The 18,761-nt window shown below is 41.0% G+C and overlaps 1 protein-coding gene across 1 annotated transcript in view; it reads right to left on the minus strand.

Moving 5' to 3' along the window:
* The window catches only part of LOC144515422 (lissencephaly-1 homolog A-like), a 39,952-nt gene that overhangs the window by 10,200 nt on the left and 10,991 nt on the right, over positions 1-18,761 (minus strand). The window contains exons 3-5 of the mRNA XM_078246259.1: positions 5,932-6,016; positions 2,535-2,609; positions 1,243-1,449 (exon numbers count right to left, since the gene is read on the minus strand). Coding sequence (XP_078102385.1) covers positions 1,243-1,449; positions 2,535-2,609; positions 5,932-6,016 — 367 coding nt within the window. The remainder of the gene's footprint in view (positions 1-1,242; positions 1,450-2,534; positions 2,610-5,931; positions 6,017-18,761) is intronic.

The raw sequence follows: 18,761 nt of genomic DNA on the forward strand, positions 1-18,761 counted from the left end.
GTGGGATTGAAAAAAAGGAGGAAGATGCCAAAACGGAGAGAGGAATACATGCTGTGTGGGTGTAGCTGAGGAGATGAACATGTGTGTCTCATTGTCTCATGAATAAAATATACAGAACAAACAGCTCAACAGAGTAGTGCCATCACCAGGGTACTCAAACCAGTCTACCAGATGTTTTACAGAGACTTACCATCAACATCTATATTGTCACCATGTAAGATTTGGCTTAATGAATAACCTTAACTCAGCTCTGCGACACATGAGTGAATCTGTGACCTCAGTCTGACATCAATACTGTTGTCTTATCATCATCAATGTCAGACAACATTCCGACACTATTTTGCTTCACTACAAATGAGCCTGAAAAAACCCCCAAAAGGATTAAAAAAACTAGAAGGGCGCTCCGATAGTGCAGACCTCCGCCAAGGCATCTCACAATGTTAATGCAGTGTGAATCTTCCAAATTGGGAACTCGTTTTTCTGATTATTCCGACACCACATAAATGCAGGACAAATGCCCTATCAAGCAAAGTTAGTGAAAAATAATCTGTGTATCTGACCCGTGACTCTGATCCGTTCCAAAATTGAATGGGTTATACCTTGACCCGTGCAACACCCTTCCACCAAGTTTTATGAATATCGGGCCAGTATGTTTTTTGTAAATCCTGCTGACAGTCAGACTAACAAAGCCAAAAATGTAACCTCCTTGGCGGAGGAAATAAATCTGTTTATTATGATGCTTCACTTGAGCAATTACATGTCCAAAGTGAATAATGTCCCAAAAACCCAAGATGTCAGTTAAGCTTGGCAGCTGCATTTCATCCCTGGAAATCTGAAATGTTTCAAGGTCATCATAAGAATTGTGAGGGTATAACCCCTGTTTCTATAACCTACTGTGGCCTTAGAAACCTTGATGTGCACTAAGAGCTGTAAAGTACATGGTTATGGAGACTTCATTAGCGGTTTCATTAATTTGCACACCTTCAGCTCATTCAGCTCCAAAGACGATAAACTAATCAGTGAAATCACCTGATGCAGCTTTTATTTGGAAAACCTGCAGATTCTCAGCTCTCTGCAGGATATGGTTTGAAAACCCTGAAAAACTGTTGAAACGCCATTTCAAATAATAATAAAAAAAATTAAAAAAAGATTACAGATATTAGTTCCACAGCCCCATTTGAAGGAAAGCTCTGCAACAAATCCATTGTCAGACCATAACTCCCATCATCCGGCAGCACTGACCTTTATTGTTGCATCCTCAGAAGCAGACACCATAACACTGAAGACTGGGTGGAAGATCACGCGGGTGACTGGACTGCGGTGGCCACTTAGCGCGTACCTTTCTGGTGGGCGAGGGATCCATTCTTTGGGATCGCGTTTCTGACTTACGGGCCCACCCAGGGTGATCTCTTCCTTTGCTTCGTTCAATTTGGATTCAAGCTCCATCACCTGCAAGAAGTGTACAGGTACCATTTAACAGTGTATACGCAGAAAGTTCAGTTTATAGAAATATGCACAGTGTATGTGTGTGTGTGTGTGTGTATATATATATATATATATATATATATATATATATATATATATATATATATATATATATATATATATATATATATATATATATATATGTGTGTGTCTGTCATATAGGACTGTCAAAATAACGCGTTAATTTCGATTAATTAATCGGAGAAAAAAATAACGCGTTAAAAAAAATTAACGCAGATTAATCCATTCCATATTGACGTTTGCATACAGACGAAAATCTGGTGCCACTGATATGTCTGCGCTTCTCTCGGATGCTCTGAAGACAATACAGGCAACACAAACACCGCTGCACGTGACGCTAGTTAACACTATACTCGACAGCAGCTAACGTTAGCCTACCGCTAGCTAGTAGCTGGATTAAACACGGTTAAAATGCTGACGGCTAACGCTAAACGGTGTAAAGTTTGACTGTGTTTTACTGTAGAGGATTCAACACCGGTATGTAACAATCTGCAGCTGTCATCGGAAAAACAACACAGACGGTGCGTTCAATGAAACTGGTAAACTACAGCCTCGTGGTGCATTTGAAGTTATTGTAAATGTCCTTTTCCCATCTGGTGGTTGTTTTTGTCGTTCAACAGCAATTTACTAGTGAAATAAGTTATTGTTATACATCATTATTAAATCATTTAATTTTGACCATATGGCCTTAGCAATAAACAAGCCGTTCTTTAATGTCACCGACTGTTGTTTAGTACCCTTTTTTATATATATATATATATATATATATATATATATATATATATATATATATATATATATATATATATATATATATATATATATATATATAGTATATTTATACAAGGGAGGGAATATATAAAACAAGGGTTAAATTAGACGGAGTCTGTGATTTTTATATAGTATAAGTAATATAAATATTTCTTTCTTTTCTTTCTTTCGGTGTTAACAGTAGATTTAGTAGTAAGGCCATTCAAAAGGAATACGATCCTCACAAACATTCTTTGAAGAGAAAACCCTCCACAAACCTTCTTTTGTAATCTGATGACTGAGGTCCATTTCTTTTCCAAAAGGCCGGCGTACTTCTTATCCAATTCTTCATTCTGTGGAGAAAAGAGGTGGCAGAAAGAAGAAAAAAAAGATATCAGGAAAACGTGAAGAAAGCCAATCAAAGTTGTGGGCTCAGCATAATCGTTCAGGCCTGTGGGAGGGGGGCCAGCTGGGGTGGCATGTTGAGGTCTTTGGGTATAGTAAGAAAGAACAGGGAATTATATACACACCCCTCACAGGCTAACACTGACTGCCAGACACCGCCAACCTACTGTAGAACACACAAACACATGCATACTACACACACACATAAACACACATCCTAGTCCTAATCCTTCTCACACAAGCTAATCTCCTGCAGACAAGAAAGGCTTAGGCATCTTACAGCCACACACCCGGTACTGGAAGCAGCAGTGGAAGTTAACTTGTGGCAGACTTGGCAGACAGAAGCCTGATTCCACCTGCAGGCTAATACGAGCTGGCCACTAGCTTTTACATAACGGACTCTGTGGCACATACAGGCAGTTTCTTACTGCCAAGAAACAAAACAATGCAGTGGCATTTTTTCTCTGGCGCTACATACAAACTAAAAATAAATCTGGGGCTGCAACTAATGATTATTGTCCTTATCAATTAACCTGCTGTTTATTTTATCAATTAATTGACCAATCGCTTGGTCTACAAAATGTCAGAAAATAGTGTAAAATGCTCCCAGACCGAGAGCCTAAGGTGATGTCCTCAATTTACTTGCGATAACATATCCAATGATTTAATTTACTATCATATAAGACAAAGAAAAGCATCAAATATAACACAATATAATCAAACTAACTATCACACACAAAAGGATTTTCATCTTTCCACTGGACAACAAAGAAAAGAAGAAGTGAAGCTTTGTTATTCTATACACCCAATACAACAGTTTTGGTACCACTGTGTATACAATGCCTTGAGGCCATTACTATCAAAGCATCAAAACCCACATTGACAGACAGCCACGAGTGTCAGTGAAGGAGAAAATGAGCGTTGCGCTTCAATTTCACAGCTAGCTCCTCAAGTCTCGGCAGGAAACAAAAGCCGACCTAGAGACATCAGAGAGTTCCAGGCACCATCGACTATTTAACACTTCTCAATGACAGGATGTGAGTGCTCAGACTAACATGAGGTATAGGGACAAAGACAGAACCACAGCGCAGAAATAGAGGAGAAAGAAAACAGAGAGGGAACCCAGTTTGGACAAGTCTGCCATCATCTAATCTGCCATCTGCCTGGACACTCTGCCCATTACACCAACACACACAAAGACAGACACATGAAAAGTGCCAGACTTCACTGCAGCCTGCCAATCTGTTGAGAGTGGAAAGTAACCATGCATGTGTGTTTGTATATGCATGCAGATACGTACATTTTCTTTTATAACGGTAAATAAAAACGCATGAGCCTAATTTATTATCCCTACTATTAAAACCAGAACCTGCCTAACGTAGCATTAATCTTACACTGCTCAAGTCAAGTAGCCACAAAAGGCTAAGGTAAAGAACATTCGATTTCTAAACAAAATCTAACCACATTTAACAAACATAGGAAATGCCTTACAACGTGGCCTCAGGAAAATGGTGCTAAAATCACTTGATTGTTTAGCATAATGCTGCCAAGGTGTGTGTGTGACTGAGCGCTAATACCCAACAGGGTGCACCTATCCCTGTCCCTCCGTGCCATTCATCTATTATTCAGCCTGCTTCCACCGGTCCACCACAGAGAAACGTCTGGAAGAAAAATGAATAAAGACACAGAGGAGCAGGGGGGTGGGTTGTCATGTGAACACAAGGTGAAAAAAGGGGGGTAAAAAAGATACTTTTGCCGTGTTTTCACTGCATGGTATGGCTCTGGTCGACTCCCTTTTTTTAGTGCCAGTACTTTTTTTTAGTCAGGGCCAGCTTAAAGCCCATGTTGCAGGGTTTATTTTCTAATGAATTTGCGCAATTTACTTGTTGGTAATAAACATTTAAACTGTTACCCAACATCAGATACAATGGATATCACAAAACGGAATAATATACGAAAAAGTGGTACTATTTTACAGCGGTTTGCAATGATTCTCTTTTCCCCCACAATGCATTGCATTACGTCACGTTGGGGAGACGACCGACGAAATAGCCCCGTCTCTGTTCACTGTTTATGGTATCGGTCTGTGCCACTGGTGTTGCAAAATATAGCTTTTGGTCTCGACCGAGTCCATGTGTCTTTATTATGCGTATAATAATATTGGAGGGAAAGTGAAACACAGCTTGGACGGAGATGCTCTTCGGCTTTTCACAAGTTTAGACAGCTAGCTACGCCGACGTTTGCTAACGTTAGCGCAACAGCGTTAGCCTAGACTACTAGCTAGGTAAATATTACGACTGCCTTCGGAGTTTCCTATAGAGGGTTTTCACGGCGCGTCATCAGACCCGAAGTCGCCACGTTGGAGGTACTCCGCATCACAACAAAGCACAGGCACTGAAGTAGATCCCGAACGGCGTTAAGGGAAATGGTTAATTATTGCCGTGTTTTAGGGTTGTACCAATAGGTCAGACTTGGAATATTATCGACTTCCAAAGTTATTTTTCGCAATTTTGTGGGGTGTGTGTTTGTGTGTGTGTGTGTGTGTGTGTGTGTGTCCCCAAGCACGGCTGGTACTGGGATCCGCGTTGCCTTGCATACTCAGGATCGCAGCCCCCTCAGGCTTGAACCCATAATTATTGAGGTCATAGTTTAAGTTGGTGTCATACTGAACTACATTATATTTAGGGGTGTTTCTAGTTTTTTTTGTCCTAACTATTTACATACAGGAAAGGGAACACCTTTCAAAATATAATGCAGTTCAGTACAACACCACAACTAACTATGATCTGCTAAACATAAACTAATGCTAAAACATATAATTTCATTAACACCTCTATGAGAGTGTCAACACAAACTGAACATTATAGGCATAAAAATAGACTTTATGGCACAACAGCTATATTGATTTGGACAGGTGTAGCTGATTAAGTGTATTTTGAACATATTCAAACCCAACACATTCTCATTTCATCAGAAAGCAAAGACAATAATGTAAAAAGAAAACAAAACAGTACATATATAGTACTATAGTAAATTCAATATTCACAAGTGGATAAAAGCTCAAGATGAATTAGCAAATCCATGTAGCATAGACCCCCCCCCCCCCCCTCCAATAATCAGACAGACCACCATAATTGGGTGCAGGTGCTCCCGGTCACACTCGTGAACATGTTGACTAAAATGAGAAATATAGTGGAAATCAAGGCATATTGTTTGTATAAATTGGTCTGATTGGCTGTGCGGATGTGTGTCCACCCTCAATCTACTCACGTTATCTAATTCCGCCTCCTTCTTGAAAGTGGAATATGCTTCTTCATATCCATTGGAACGTAGATAATCGGCTATCGCTCGATTTCTGAAACAGACAAAGAGGCCCGTAATTAGTTCTCCTGATTAGCAGACAAGATAGTTGTTAAAGTGCCACAAGAAACGACATAAGTAATGGAGTTGTATTCAACACTGTAAAACAAAGACAGAAAATTTGCATGTTCAGGAAACGTGTCAGACAAAGATGTAAATGTTACACATTCAGACTGTGTTATCATGGTTCTAGCTATATAATAAAAATGCTTGGCATGCATAAATGCAGTCTAGCACTACCTATAACAATACACACAGACGGTCTCCTTCTCTCTCACACACAAACACCCCTCTCCGCCCATTTGACACAAATTGAGAACACATCTGTCTGGCTTCTATAATGAGCTCTTGTTGCTGTGGGCAAATAATGGGAAGGGATGACTCCCCATGGTGCAGATATGGGGGAAATGAGAGCCTGCGTACATCCCACCATCTCCTCCATACGCACAGAGAAAGACAGACAGACAAATCATGGAGAGGCAGGATCATCTCTGTGAACTGAAAACACTTCTGGACTAGGGCTGTACCCAACTCAGAATTTTGTTAGACGAATCGGATTTGGCTGATGAACATGAATATTCGACCTACGAGCTAATGCATGACTACTATAGCCAAATGCAAACACGGGGGCTCCATAGTCTGAACCAGCACGAACCAAGAAGTCCAACACACTTTAAGGCTGAATCTCATTTCTCCCCTTACCCCTTCCCCTTAGTTTTGCGCGTTCACGTGAGTGTAAGGGCTATCCCAATTCTTGTTTTGTTTGAGGGGTAGGGCTAAGGGGAAGGGGTAGATACCTCTTAAAACCAAGCAAAGTCCGAGTTTACTTGAAACCGAGGGGTACCCAGAATACACTGCGCAACCGGAACAATGGCGGCCAGATCAACCAGAGGGTCCCATAAATGTAAGTATTTTCAGCTTAAAGAATTGATATAAAATTACGACAGTGTTGTTTTGTGCTCTACACAGTCCTGTACATATATATTTGCAACCATGTTCTTAAGTTAAACGTTTTTAATTTTAATTTTTTTAAATATTGCTAGTTTGCTACGCTAACGCGAAGGCTAACGTTACATTGCTGATTTGCACAACAGTCCCGCATTTTTCTGCCTTGAATGGACTCCATGCATGTCTACAGTTTTAACTAAACTCCATTAGCAGCGAATTTCGTTTGATATCAGAGCATAACACTTCTTGCTTTGGAGACATCGATATGTGCTTTACATTTACCGTCCTGTATCACACAGGAAGGAGGAAACCAGGCAGCTGATCCACTTTTGGGCAGAAAACGAGCAGAAGTTTCTGCGTTCATGTTGTAGCCGTTCATTATTGTATTGTTGTAATCATGTGTAATTCATTCCTGTTTATGCACCTGTACACAGTTGTTGGTTATGATACCGGACACTAATGAAAGAAAAGGGGTTGGAGAGAACGGTTACTAGCCAACAGGCATCAGACTGGGGCCTGGAATTTCAGAATAGCTGTAGTTTTTGTTTTGTGGTCTTGTGTGTCTTTTTTTAGTTTTATACATTTGAGTGCCTTTTTTATGTGTGTTTGACATGTAAGTTATGGTTCTAATAGTTGATAATGGTTCTATAAGATAATATATTTTTATATAATGTTTTTGCCTGTTATGTTTACTTTATGGGCAATAAAGACAGATTTTTGTTAACAAAGAAAGTGTTTCTGAACATTAATGACATTCAAAACAGTGATAACTGAAACAGATATACAACACACCATGCAGTGTGTATAAAAATATTTATTGCAAACAGACCTAAGTATGTATGATGTACGATGACGTAACCGTAACCAAGTGGTGTCTTATTTCGTAGGGGTATGTTTTCACCCCTAGCCCTTACCATTCTGTTTCGAGGGACAAGGGCTAGGGGTAGGGGAAGCGGTAGGGGAAGGGGAAGGTGTAAGACAGAGAAATAGGATTCAGCCTTATTAACTTCCGTATCGACAACGCCCATTATTCCATTTTGACCCTTCACAATAAAAGCCCAACTTAAATTCACTCAGACCATTTTGCTAAAAGGCAACGTGATAAAGTAGCTCACACTACGACATGCATTTTTGCCGACACTTGATATTAAACAAAAGCCAGAGACTATATTAGATTAGGTTGCTCTTAGCTGTAAATTCACCACTTCTTAGCAGAAGGAATAAGATAACTTGTCTCAGAGCCTGACCAGGCAAAGACTCTCTTCCTCCAAACAGCTGCCTCTGTCTCACTTGACACACCCTGGGTCTGGTTCCACAGCTTTCTGTACTCGTCACTGACATCTTCACCGAGTGGATGGGACGAGGTAGTGGAATTATTTTAACCTGGAGTGCAGGGTGAAAGCGAGGAGCGCTCCCTCTGCAACTACTTCTGGAGGCCGAAATGCACACTGACTGACAAAAAAAAAAAAAACTGCTCAGCTTCAGGAATCTCCGTCGACTGAGGGGTCAACGACTGGCGATTCGATTATTCGACTTTCAGGGGGCAGCCCTATTCTGCATACTGTTTTACTTCAGTTCATTTCCTTTTAATGCATACATTTGCAGACAAATATAAGTAAATATTCAGAGACCCCACACCGTTCAGGAAGCAACACAAAAGATGGTGGAGATTGTAGCAGAGGTGTGTTTCTGTCCTACCATTTCAAAACAGCCTATGTGAAGAGAGATGTCCAGATAGGACAGACAATAGACAGGCAGAGCTGAAAGTGAGGAGAAAGGAGGCCATCTTCACTCGTCCTCTTTCTCTGTCTGTCTCCCGGGCTGCCATAAGGGAAACCCACAAACTTACAACATGCATAAGAAATAATAATGCCAGTAATTTACAGATAAATCATTATGCTGTCAAACATATAAGCTACTCATTTGTGTTTACCAGTGGCTCTAACTATTCAGGCTGTGCTAACTTGACTAGCATGGTTTAGCTAACATTCAGCAGGCTCTAGCTCCCCAGGGGGACCTCAAACTTTATGAATGCTAATCCTAAATCCTCCTTACAGAGAAATTAATAATATTACACTATTTACAAGAAGTACTGCTTGGTCTTTGAAGACAGTTTATGTTCTTTGGGTCTGGAGTTTGAATTTGATCCTATTAAGGACTAAAAGTCCAGATATCTTGGCCTTTGCGGTTTCAATTTTGACCGTTCTTTTTTTAAATTGCAATGATAAATCACTGGAATACCCCTTCATCAAAAGAGAATCTTAACCATGCAGTTTAAATGACCAACTCATGTGAACACTGCTTATTTCTCCAGAGTCCGTTTTCTATTACAGACTTGGCAAAAAAACTGACTTAAAAAAGACTGGAAAATGAGGTAAAGAGCACAAAGACAATGAATTCATTAATATCTGATAAAAATGCTATATTTACTCAAATAATACATATTTGCTTGATTCCAGCTGTCCTGTGTTTGCATACAGCGAACCCCACCACTAATGCCAGGAGAAGCCAGACAAGCTGTCAGCAGGCAAGTCTTTGAGGTGCCAATATGAAGGGGGTGGGAAGATACAATCTGTTAGCCCGGCCTGTCCCCCCCCCCCCCCGCGCCCTCTCGGTCAGTGTTGAGCACTGAAACCGCCGTCTCCCTCTGCCCACCTGAATCGCCATGACAACAGGAGCAGGCCTTATTACAGCTCAAGGTTAGCAAGAGGTTATCTTCTCCTGTGACAGCCTGCCTGCCTGAAGTCTAGAAAACCAGAGGGGAGGGCTGGGGTGTGCTAGCATGTCTAAGAAAGTGCATAAGCAGGCAAGGAAAGCTGCAGGTGAGGTAAGCTGAGACACAGCAGAAAGAGCTTTGATGTGTGGGTGTGTAAGGAGAATGTGTATGAGCAAGTGTGTTTCAACCAAACACAACAATGATATGTCACACCAGCCATGTAACGTCTAATTTAGAGGATGGGGTATCAGAGGGAAAGATTGAAATTATGGAAAGGCATTCCATGGTTCTGCATTAGTCAAATAGTTCTAAGCAGAACATGAAAAGGGCAGGAAATCAATTCACTTTTCAGGGGTTTGATGAGTTACATGTAGCTCTATGGGGAATACAAGCCAATTGGGAATTTTTGTGCGCCAGTCTCCTTTCAGTCTTCTACAACTTTAAGAAACAGCCTCACTTTCCATGTTGCATGGTGTTGTATGCAAACCACATGGTAGAGCAGTTTGGCTTCAGGAAATTATGTGGTAATCATGAATCATATTCAATATATTTTAGGGATGCACCGATTGCAAATTTCTCAGCCGATATCGATGTTTAGAAATTTAATTTGGGCGATGTCGATACCGATGTTTGTTGGGTTTTTTTGCGCCAGGTACACAAATAAATCTCATTATAAAAAAATATTGACGCTAACTGTGAATGAGGAGAAATTCCCCACAATTAGCAAGTGTACCTGAAGGCCCCATAGAGTCCCGTCAGAGCCCACATGCTTCGTTGTTTCTTTCCATAACTTACTCACGGAGAAGGCAAAATGTTGCCACACTGGCTGTGCTCTCTTGGCCTCCAGGTCATCTCTGTTTTTCTATTAGCATTCAGGTCATCGTTGTACGCTTGAAATGTCACAGGAACGTTTTTTTTTTTTTTTGTTGTTTTTTTTTATTATTAAGTCTGGGTAGGCTACTGTTGTATAACTCAGACCAATTAACACAACATTAAGGCAGCGCAAAATAGATAAACATTGGCTACTGCCATCGACGCATCCGTAATATATTTCAACTGTTTTTGCATGGTGCAAAAACAATAGTGCACACACTATATCATTTGCACAAACAGCACAGGCACACAGCAAGGCAAGTGAACAAAATGGGGGCTAATATGTATATACAACACCTCCTGTTTCTGCATATTTTTTCAAATATAAGCACAATATGGACAGAGTGAGTATCCGTAAAAGAGCTTCAGTGGTGAACAAATATGAACACAAAGTACCCACCACTCCCCTGACCCCCAGTTTACCCTATATGGGCCAAAATAATAAAAAACAAACTACACACCAACATGCAGTTTTGAATTTACCCAGTCCCCAAAGACTGAGAAGAAAACGGGAAAAGATCTGTACTAACTTCGACAGAAAGCGAGCAAACCATCTGGTTTCCATGGTTACTAGCAGCCCACAGCTAAATGACGTGATGGAGAGATAGTGAGAAAGAGAGCAGGGCGAGTACATGGACAGAGTGCACAGATAAAAGAGAAAAAAGTCTGAAAGCCCATACTGTAGCTGTAAACGTGGTCTTTTTCAATGTGAAAAGGCTTCATGGCAATCATAACTGAAAACAGCATTGATCATTCAATAACTATTTAAAAAAATGCAACAGCAATGTCTTTTTTAACGTGCAAGAAATGTTGTGTCATACAATGAAACCTGTGTGAGTCTCACATGGGTTATATCAATGTTGTGGTCAGTCAGACCTCCGGTACTGAGCAGCTCTCCCATGTACTATAAAGCCTTAATGGAGTGAGAGGGGGAGAGAGCAGCCTGTGACACAAACAGAGAGACAGGGTTGAGAAAAAGAGATGCATGACCTCATTCTTCTTAGAAGAGAGGTGAGTCAGCCAACCAGCATGTCTGCCAGTGACATCACTTCCTCCTAATTCCTGCTCCATGATCATTCACTTTCACACCATTTAAAAATGAGCAACACTTACGAACAGAGCCTACACCCATTGCTTAACTTCCCTACATCCTATATCTAGTCTAAAACATAATGATAAATGTCCAATAGAAGTTCACAACACCAAAGTCTCCTAACTGCTTGAAAACGTAACCATTTCGATACTGTAGCTGAATTGTCTTTGCCTATAATTAGAGATGCACCGATTACAATTTTCTAGGCCGATTCCGATTTCTCATCGAGTTTGACCTGCCGATACCGATTTTAGCCGATTCCGATTTAATTTTTTCTAACCACTTTACAGCACACACAAATATTTATTTTCTATCTTTTCTTTAATAGAAATTTTTACATTTTGCATAGAACATTTTTTGAATAGATGAGGGAAGATTACTATGTTTTTAATGTTGGTTTTGAGCGGTATGCACCCCCACTAACCTGGAAAGCGTTTTAAACAGTAACGTTAATACAGCGTGTCGGAGGAATAGGCTACAGCGTCTCTTTTTTTTCTTTTTAATACAGCGTCTCCTACAGCGGCCAGCGGGGAGAAAGAGGGACCACAGCGTTCGCTAATGTTAGCTTATTGTCTCATCTGGGGTCTGATGAACAGCAAATTCATCAAAGTCAATGTGCCCAACGCTACTTTCCGATAAACTGTAGCTGTCATATTTCACAGGACCCGCGTGAGTGCGGTTTTCATGTTCCAGTTGTTCAGCCTCAGAGGGGAGAGAGAGAGTGAGAGCGGCTGACTGTTCTAGAGATGTCCCATAGCTCCGATACTGCCTAAAACGCCAGACTGACAACAAAGATAGAAATAATATCACATCCATACAGGGATAGCAGTATACAGTTGTTAAAACATAAAATATATGACGCACTGGTATCGGATCGGTACTCGGTATCGGCCAATACGCAAGTTCAGGTATCAGAATCGGTATCGGGAAGCAAAAAATGGTATCGGACCATCTCTAGACTGTTCGCCTGAGATCAGTAGAGCAGACGGCTCTACAGAGCCGTGTATAATTACGACTTTATGACATTTCATGAACAGATTAAGGAGCGGCGGGGCTCCGCTGCTACATGCATATAGCGGAAACCCTGCATGTGCACATGTGGTGCTGATATTGCGCGTTGTTAATCATAAAATCGGCATATGTCAGACTGACCGGTAGGTCGCCAGTCATGGCCGATGACGTGAAAATTGGCCAATTCCGGTTACCAGCCAGTCAATCGGTGCAGCTCTACCAATAATCTGAATCTCATACAATGCTCATACACCTAAATGGCAATTACGAAACTTATTTTAGTGACTAAAATGAATTGCCTGGACCTTAGTCATCCAGCAAAGACAATACCAGTACTCCTTTGTCAAAGCACCACTTATTGCAGACACATTGGCCTACCCATCCACTCTGCCTAAATGTCAAAGAAAAACTAGCCTTCACAGTGCATACAGCACCCCCATCAGCTACAGGGCGACTCGGAATGCTCTAATAAATCTGAGAGGAAGGAAAATATTGCTTGAGTGGCCAGGCTATTGCCCTATGCCATATATCCGACTATTTCTAGACCACACAATGTATGAACTTCAAAACTACTGATAAATGTTTAACAGGAAGAAGCTGAAGTCCAGGGTTTTCCCTGCCATAATACAGCTTAGGCGCAGCGCCTAAGTGTTTTTGCGCGTATGACCATAAAAATAACGTGGAGAGGATCTGGACAACGAGCCGACCGTTATTATACATCCATGGAGCCGACCCACGGGACGGTCGTCCGCTCGTCATGCCGCATGATAGTTCGCACACACAGTGGCAAAAACAGGGTCACAGCCACACGCACACCATGCATGTTGCACACACACATACAGCGGCTGCTGTAGTTCGTTGTTAGCAAGCATTTTAGCAAGTCCGTGGTGGAGAGAGAGAGAGAGAGAGAGAGAGAGAGAGGTGCGTTTGTCGATGAGTATGAAGTAGCAGTAAAATTATAGCTGTGAACGTAGCAGTGCAGTCTGTGTACAGTTTATCTGTCGCTGTCAGTTCCTGTGTCTTGCTTGCTACCTGCTGGTTAAAGTGACAAGCGACAACTTTAGCACAGGCTCACTAAGTTAAGGTGGGCTGGCTTTAAGGTGGACCAGCTTTTGCTTTAGTAATCTCTCCCTCGCTGCAACCGACAACCACTAAGTTTTATGCAAATAACTGCGCGATGATGTCACTTATATGCAAATGAGCATCATTTTTTTTCAATAAATAATTCAAAAACCTTTGTTTGACTAGTCTATTACTGAACCCAGCCATCGCACGTCGCGCCGTCACATCCTGCACCACCACATGTAAATTTATGTGTGAACACGGACCACAATCCCATTTAATTTTTAAGTTCTCCCTTTCGAGACCTAAAGAATCCGAGAATCTTCTGTAACAGGTCTGCAATTTACCCAAGGCACATGTTTGCTTGGAGTTAATGGAAAGTCTAAAAACCAGTAAGGTGAGCATTTTGTTCAGCCTGACAACCGAAAGAACCTCAAGATGTCAAAGCTACTCCTCCATCAAACAGAGGACCCAATAAATCTGCACATCGACAGTAGAAGAAACACAAGGTACCCTACATCAGGTGCATCCAGTCTCATCTCATGTTATGGGTAAACTGCCACTAGACCTCAGAAAATAAACCACTACCTCTGCTGAAAGGTTCAATGTGTTAAAGTAACAAGAGACATATTCAGCGTTAAGAGAAGAAGCAGAAATAGTGGGAAGCTAAAACGGTACGCTCATTTCTCCATCTTAACAGCTGAGTACTGAACAGCTGATAACTTCTCAGGGAGAAGCATTCCACAAAAATCATATGACAGGATTGCACATTGCCCAGATCTCCATGAAAACTGTAGCCAATTACTTTTTTTCTTGCTCGACTTGTCAGAGGAGCACCTAAACCACATAAAATGTTTCTGCCCTTTACTTGATTCCCAAGTTTGAATAATCTCAAAGCCTCTTAGAAGGGCAATTATCATAATGCTGTTAATTTCAAATGTGAAACAGGTAGGTTGTCAGGGAAAGAAAGCGGTTTTCTTTCATACAAGTTACGACTACTGCAGTGGGGATCAACCCTTAAGCCAGAAGAAGACTTCAAAAAGGGGAAACGCTCTCTTACTGGGATTCACAGATGAGTAAATGTCCAATACAGGACTGTCTTTTAACTGAATGCAGACTTAATACAACAGCGACTATTCTTCACTATGGTGAAGGTGTGTGTGCAAGTAATTATCATTTTGATTAATCTGAAGATTGTTTTCTCAATTAATTGATTATTCGTTTTGTCGAAAAAATGTCAGGAAGTAGTTAAAAAATGTATAATTTTCCACGGTCCAAGGTGCTGGGTTAAGAAAGCTCATTTTATTCGGCCAACAGTCCAAAACTCAAAGATATTCAGTTTACCATCATATAGTAAAAAGAAAAGCATCATATACTGACACAGTTGATACGAGCACATTTTTACTTGAGAAATGACCCCGACGATTAATCGATTATCAAAATAGTTTGCTGCAGCTCTATAATGAATACACACGCATCATCAAACACAAAAAGGAAAGGTCTGGTTGACATGAAATGCAAGTGGTCAGGAAACAAATGAGTGGATGTACACCGATACACTTTGACCAGGCATCCATTGGAAAATCAAGTAGGCAAAGGTTCCAAATTTCTACATGAGATAGACTGGTTCGTCCGAATATAAGATGAGCCTGATTATAAGACTCATTTTTGGAAAAATACTTAAAAGCCAAATATTGTTTTCATAAAGAAAATCTCTCTCTCTCTCTCTCTCTCTCTCTCTCTCAGCTGTTTGTAATATTAAAATTAAATGGATTATGGATCATTTCATTTCTATAGTTTATAGCTGACTTCTCTATTAGCTGTTGAAACAGGTGACGTCCCTTACGTTCTGTGACTTGAACAGCTGAAAGTCTAGAACCCGATTATAAGAGGACCCCACTTTGTCAGACTTTTTTCTAGGGAAAAAAACCCTGTCTTACATTCAAACCAATACGGTACTTTTTATATGGGAGACGGTGAATGATTGACGTGGGATGGTGGGTCCAGAACACAGACACTGTTACACACTGAGGCAATTGGTATGCATTGCTCCCGGGTTGTGACCCTTGTTGTATCTGAATTGTCATGAATAGAGATCAACCCATGTTGACTGGTTTGGTCTAAATTGCAAAAGAAGGGTTGAACACAGGGATTGATGTATAGACTGTATAGGTGAAGCCAAAACATCTTGATCGCCCCCTGGTGGTTGGCTGCAATATAGGTCATAAATCCCGCCCCCTCCATGTTAGCGGACTAAAAAAGGTTTGGTTTTAATTAGTTATTTGATGCTATAAAAACAGAGTGAAATGCCATGATAAACAGCTGTGATTGACTGCATTGGTCGGGGAGGGGTGTATGGGCGGGACTTTGATTATTGCGGCTCCACCGCCACTACTGCGCTGACTCTGAAGTCACAAGATGGCTATCCAGGATATCTTGGCTTCACTTTTGCACAGTGGGAGGAAGAGGAGACGTGTCGTCCATCTTTATATACAGTCTATGATTGAATACAGGTCAGATAACCCTGGTCCGACCCTGGTAGTTGGTGTAAAAGAGGTATAAAACATGGAGAAGTCTGAGAGGATTTTCTTCAAGGAGTTCAAAAGCAAAGGCTCATCTGCACATGGTGCCTCCAGGTCTTTCAGGGGAGCAGATAGTTTGTGTTCTGCATCTATTTTTATTCCGAGCCAGCGGGGACGAGTCCCCTGACCCTGGTAAAAAACACAAATGCGCTTTTCATTGGCCATGCTCATAAAAATAGAGTTGTTCTGAGGATACTACGCAATAACAGCATCTGACTGCAGTGCTGACAAAATAGCACCAGTTTAGGGGACAAAGATTATTTCTGTTTAGAATATGTTTTTCCACACCAGTAATAAACCTGTTATGCTGTCTTTCTGGATAATGTCAAAGAACAGGTCAATGTCTACTGGAAAAACAAAAATAACAAGGATAAACTGCCTTCTATTGTTTTCTGTTGTACCATTTTTCATTCTTTATTCATGATTTCACTTAAAACATCCAGTGCCAAAACCCTTTGTTCTGATGGCACACAGTAAAGTTTATAGATCAAAATTAGCGTAAATAGCAGACAGTCAACCGGTCACTGTTCCCATTACCCCCTGTGCTATATTGCCCGATTCAAAATTGGCCACTAGGTTTTCAAGCTGGCTTCCCTAAATGAGGCAGCCAGTTAGGAAATAAGATCCTAAGGCCACTTTATAGTCGACAAACTCAATGAGAGCAAACTCAATGAGACTACCAACTGAGCCGGGCGACATCTCCAACGGCAAGAATGCAACAGATGCTTGAATGCGACTCAAGTGGTGTGATGGTCCCACACCAGTTTCCTGTAAGCTATGGAGTCTTGTGCAACAGAAGAGAAAAGAGGGGTAGAGGGGTAAAAGGGGGTGGGGGGTCCCTGGCAGCTTCCTCTGAATAGCAAATAGCATGAAAGATTAGCATTCCAAAAGCTCTCTCCATACCAACAGACCCCTCCCACAGTGTTAATCTTAAAACACAGAAACATAGTAAGGAATGTTAAGAGCCTTGTCATGTGAACGCTGATGCATTTCTCAATGACAGTGCAAGACGGGAGGCAAAAATGACAATAAACAGGTTTGTCGTCTCATTTCAAGTCAGAGGCAAATACCTACCATATCCTTTTTAAAATATGCCGTTTCAACATACTTCTTTAGTGAAAGGACTAAAGCTCAGCAAGATCATCTCATCTCCTTCTCGTGACCTTGTATCTCACAACGAGCTGCCTTAACTTTTCATTCCCCGCCTCAGGGGTTAATTACAGAGCCCACAGACTCAGCAGAGCCAAATTACAGTTCCCCGATTATCACAGTCTCTCTCACTTTTCCCACTTGCTCAATATATACCACACAGCACATGTGCAGAGATTTCTTTGTCTGTATGCCACTTCAGTGCCTATGCCAGATAATTTGTAGGCAGAGTTCAGACATCTTGTACATGTGGTTTCCCTGTGGAATCACTCTGAACGCTGACAGTGTGCACAGAGCAATTGCATGAAGCTCGGAACAACACTTTGGATCCCTGTTCCAAGGTATCTTTATTATCTCTGGAGGGCAATTTGGTTTACAGCCAGCAGTAATACATAAACAACAAACACAACCAATAAATAAAAAACACCACAATACTTTTTTTCCCTGCATGTATTTACAGGCAAAGGTGGCACTCTGAGCTTCTCCTAAAGGTCACATAGGGCAAATTGTGAATACTGAACATATCCAGGGGTAGGTAGTGTATGTAGAGGATCAATACATTTGTGCTGCAAGACCTCAGGGGAGCTTAGGAACCTTAAACAAGTCATTGATTCTTCCCGACGGGTACCAAGGCGAAAAAAATAACAATAATGTCCCTATTTAAACGGATTCTACTAATCAATACACATCCTTGCCTGGAAGCAATGGAAATGACAATTAAAACAAGTTGCCGTTTAGGCTTTCAAAGCTATTATCAAAATAGCAGTGGTTTTGGAGTAGTCTATTTTTTCTTGGTCACAGGTATACAAAAAGAGCTAATTGAAACAGACCCACATTAAACCATTCACTGAGGTCTTTCATTCTGTAATTGGCACTCATGTCTTTGGGCAGCTTCAAGAAACATTCAATTCTGGGGTGGCCTCTAGCTCACCCATATTGGCTGAGTCCTGCAGCGGCGCAGGGATCGAATCCGACCTGCTCCCTCTTTCATATAAAACATTATACTTGACTGCAGTTAAGGTTTTTACATCTCGGATCTAGGGGCAGCATAAATGTTGGTAGAACTCTAAATTGCTTAACATAAAATTAACTGCTGGTTCAACTTTCTAGTTAGTCAATGGTCATCATAAAATCATGTCTGCTTTAGGATCAAATATATAATAGATACAAAATAAAATGATCTTGATGAATTAGAGCTGCAATGATTAGTCGATTTGGAGGGTTGGCCGGACAAAATAAGCAATTTAATAACATCTTAGTGTTTGTGTGCAATATTTGACATTTAACAGATCAAACAATTATTTGA

Source organism: Sander vitreus, chromosome 3 (assembly GCF_031162955.1).
Source record: "Sander vitreus isolate 19-12246 chromosome 3, sanVit1, whole genome shotgun sequence".
Taxonomy (NCBI): domain Eukaryota; kingdom Metazoa; phylum Chordata; class Actinopteri; order Perciformes; family Percidae; genus Sander; species Sander vitreus.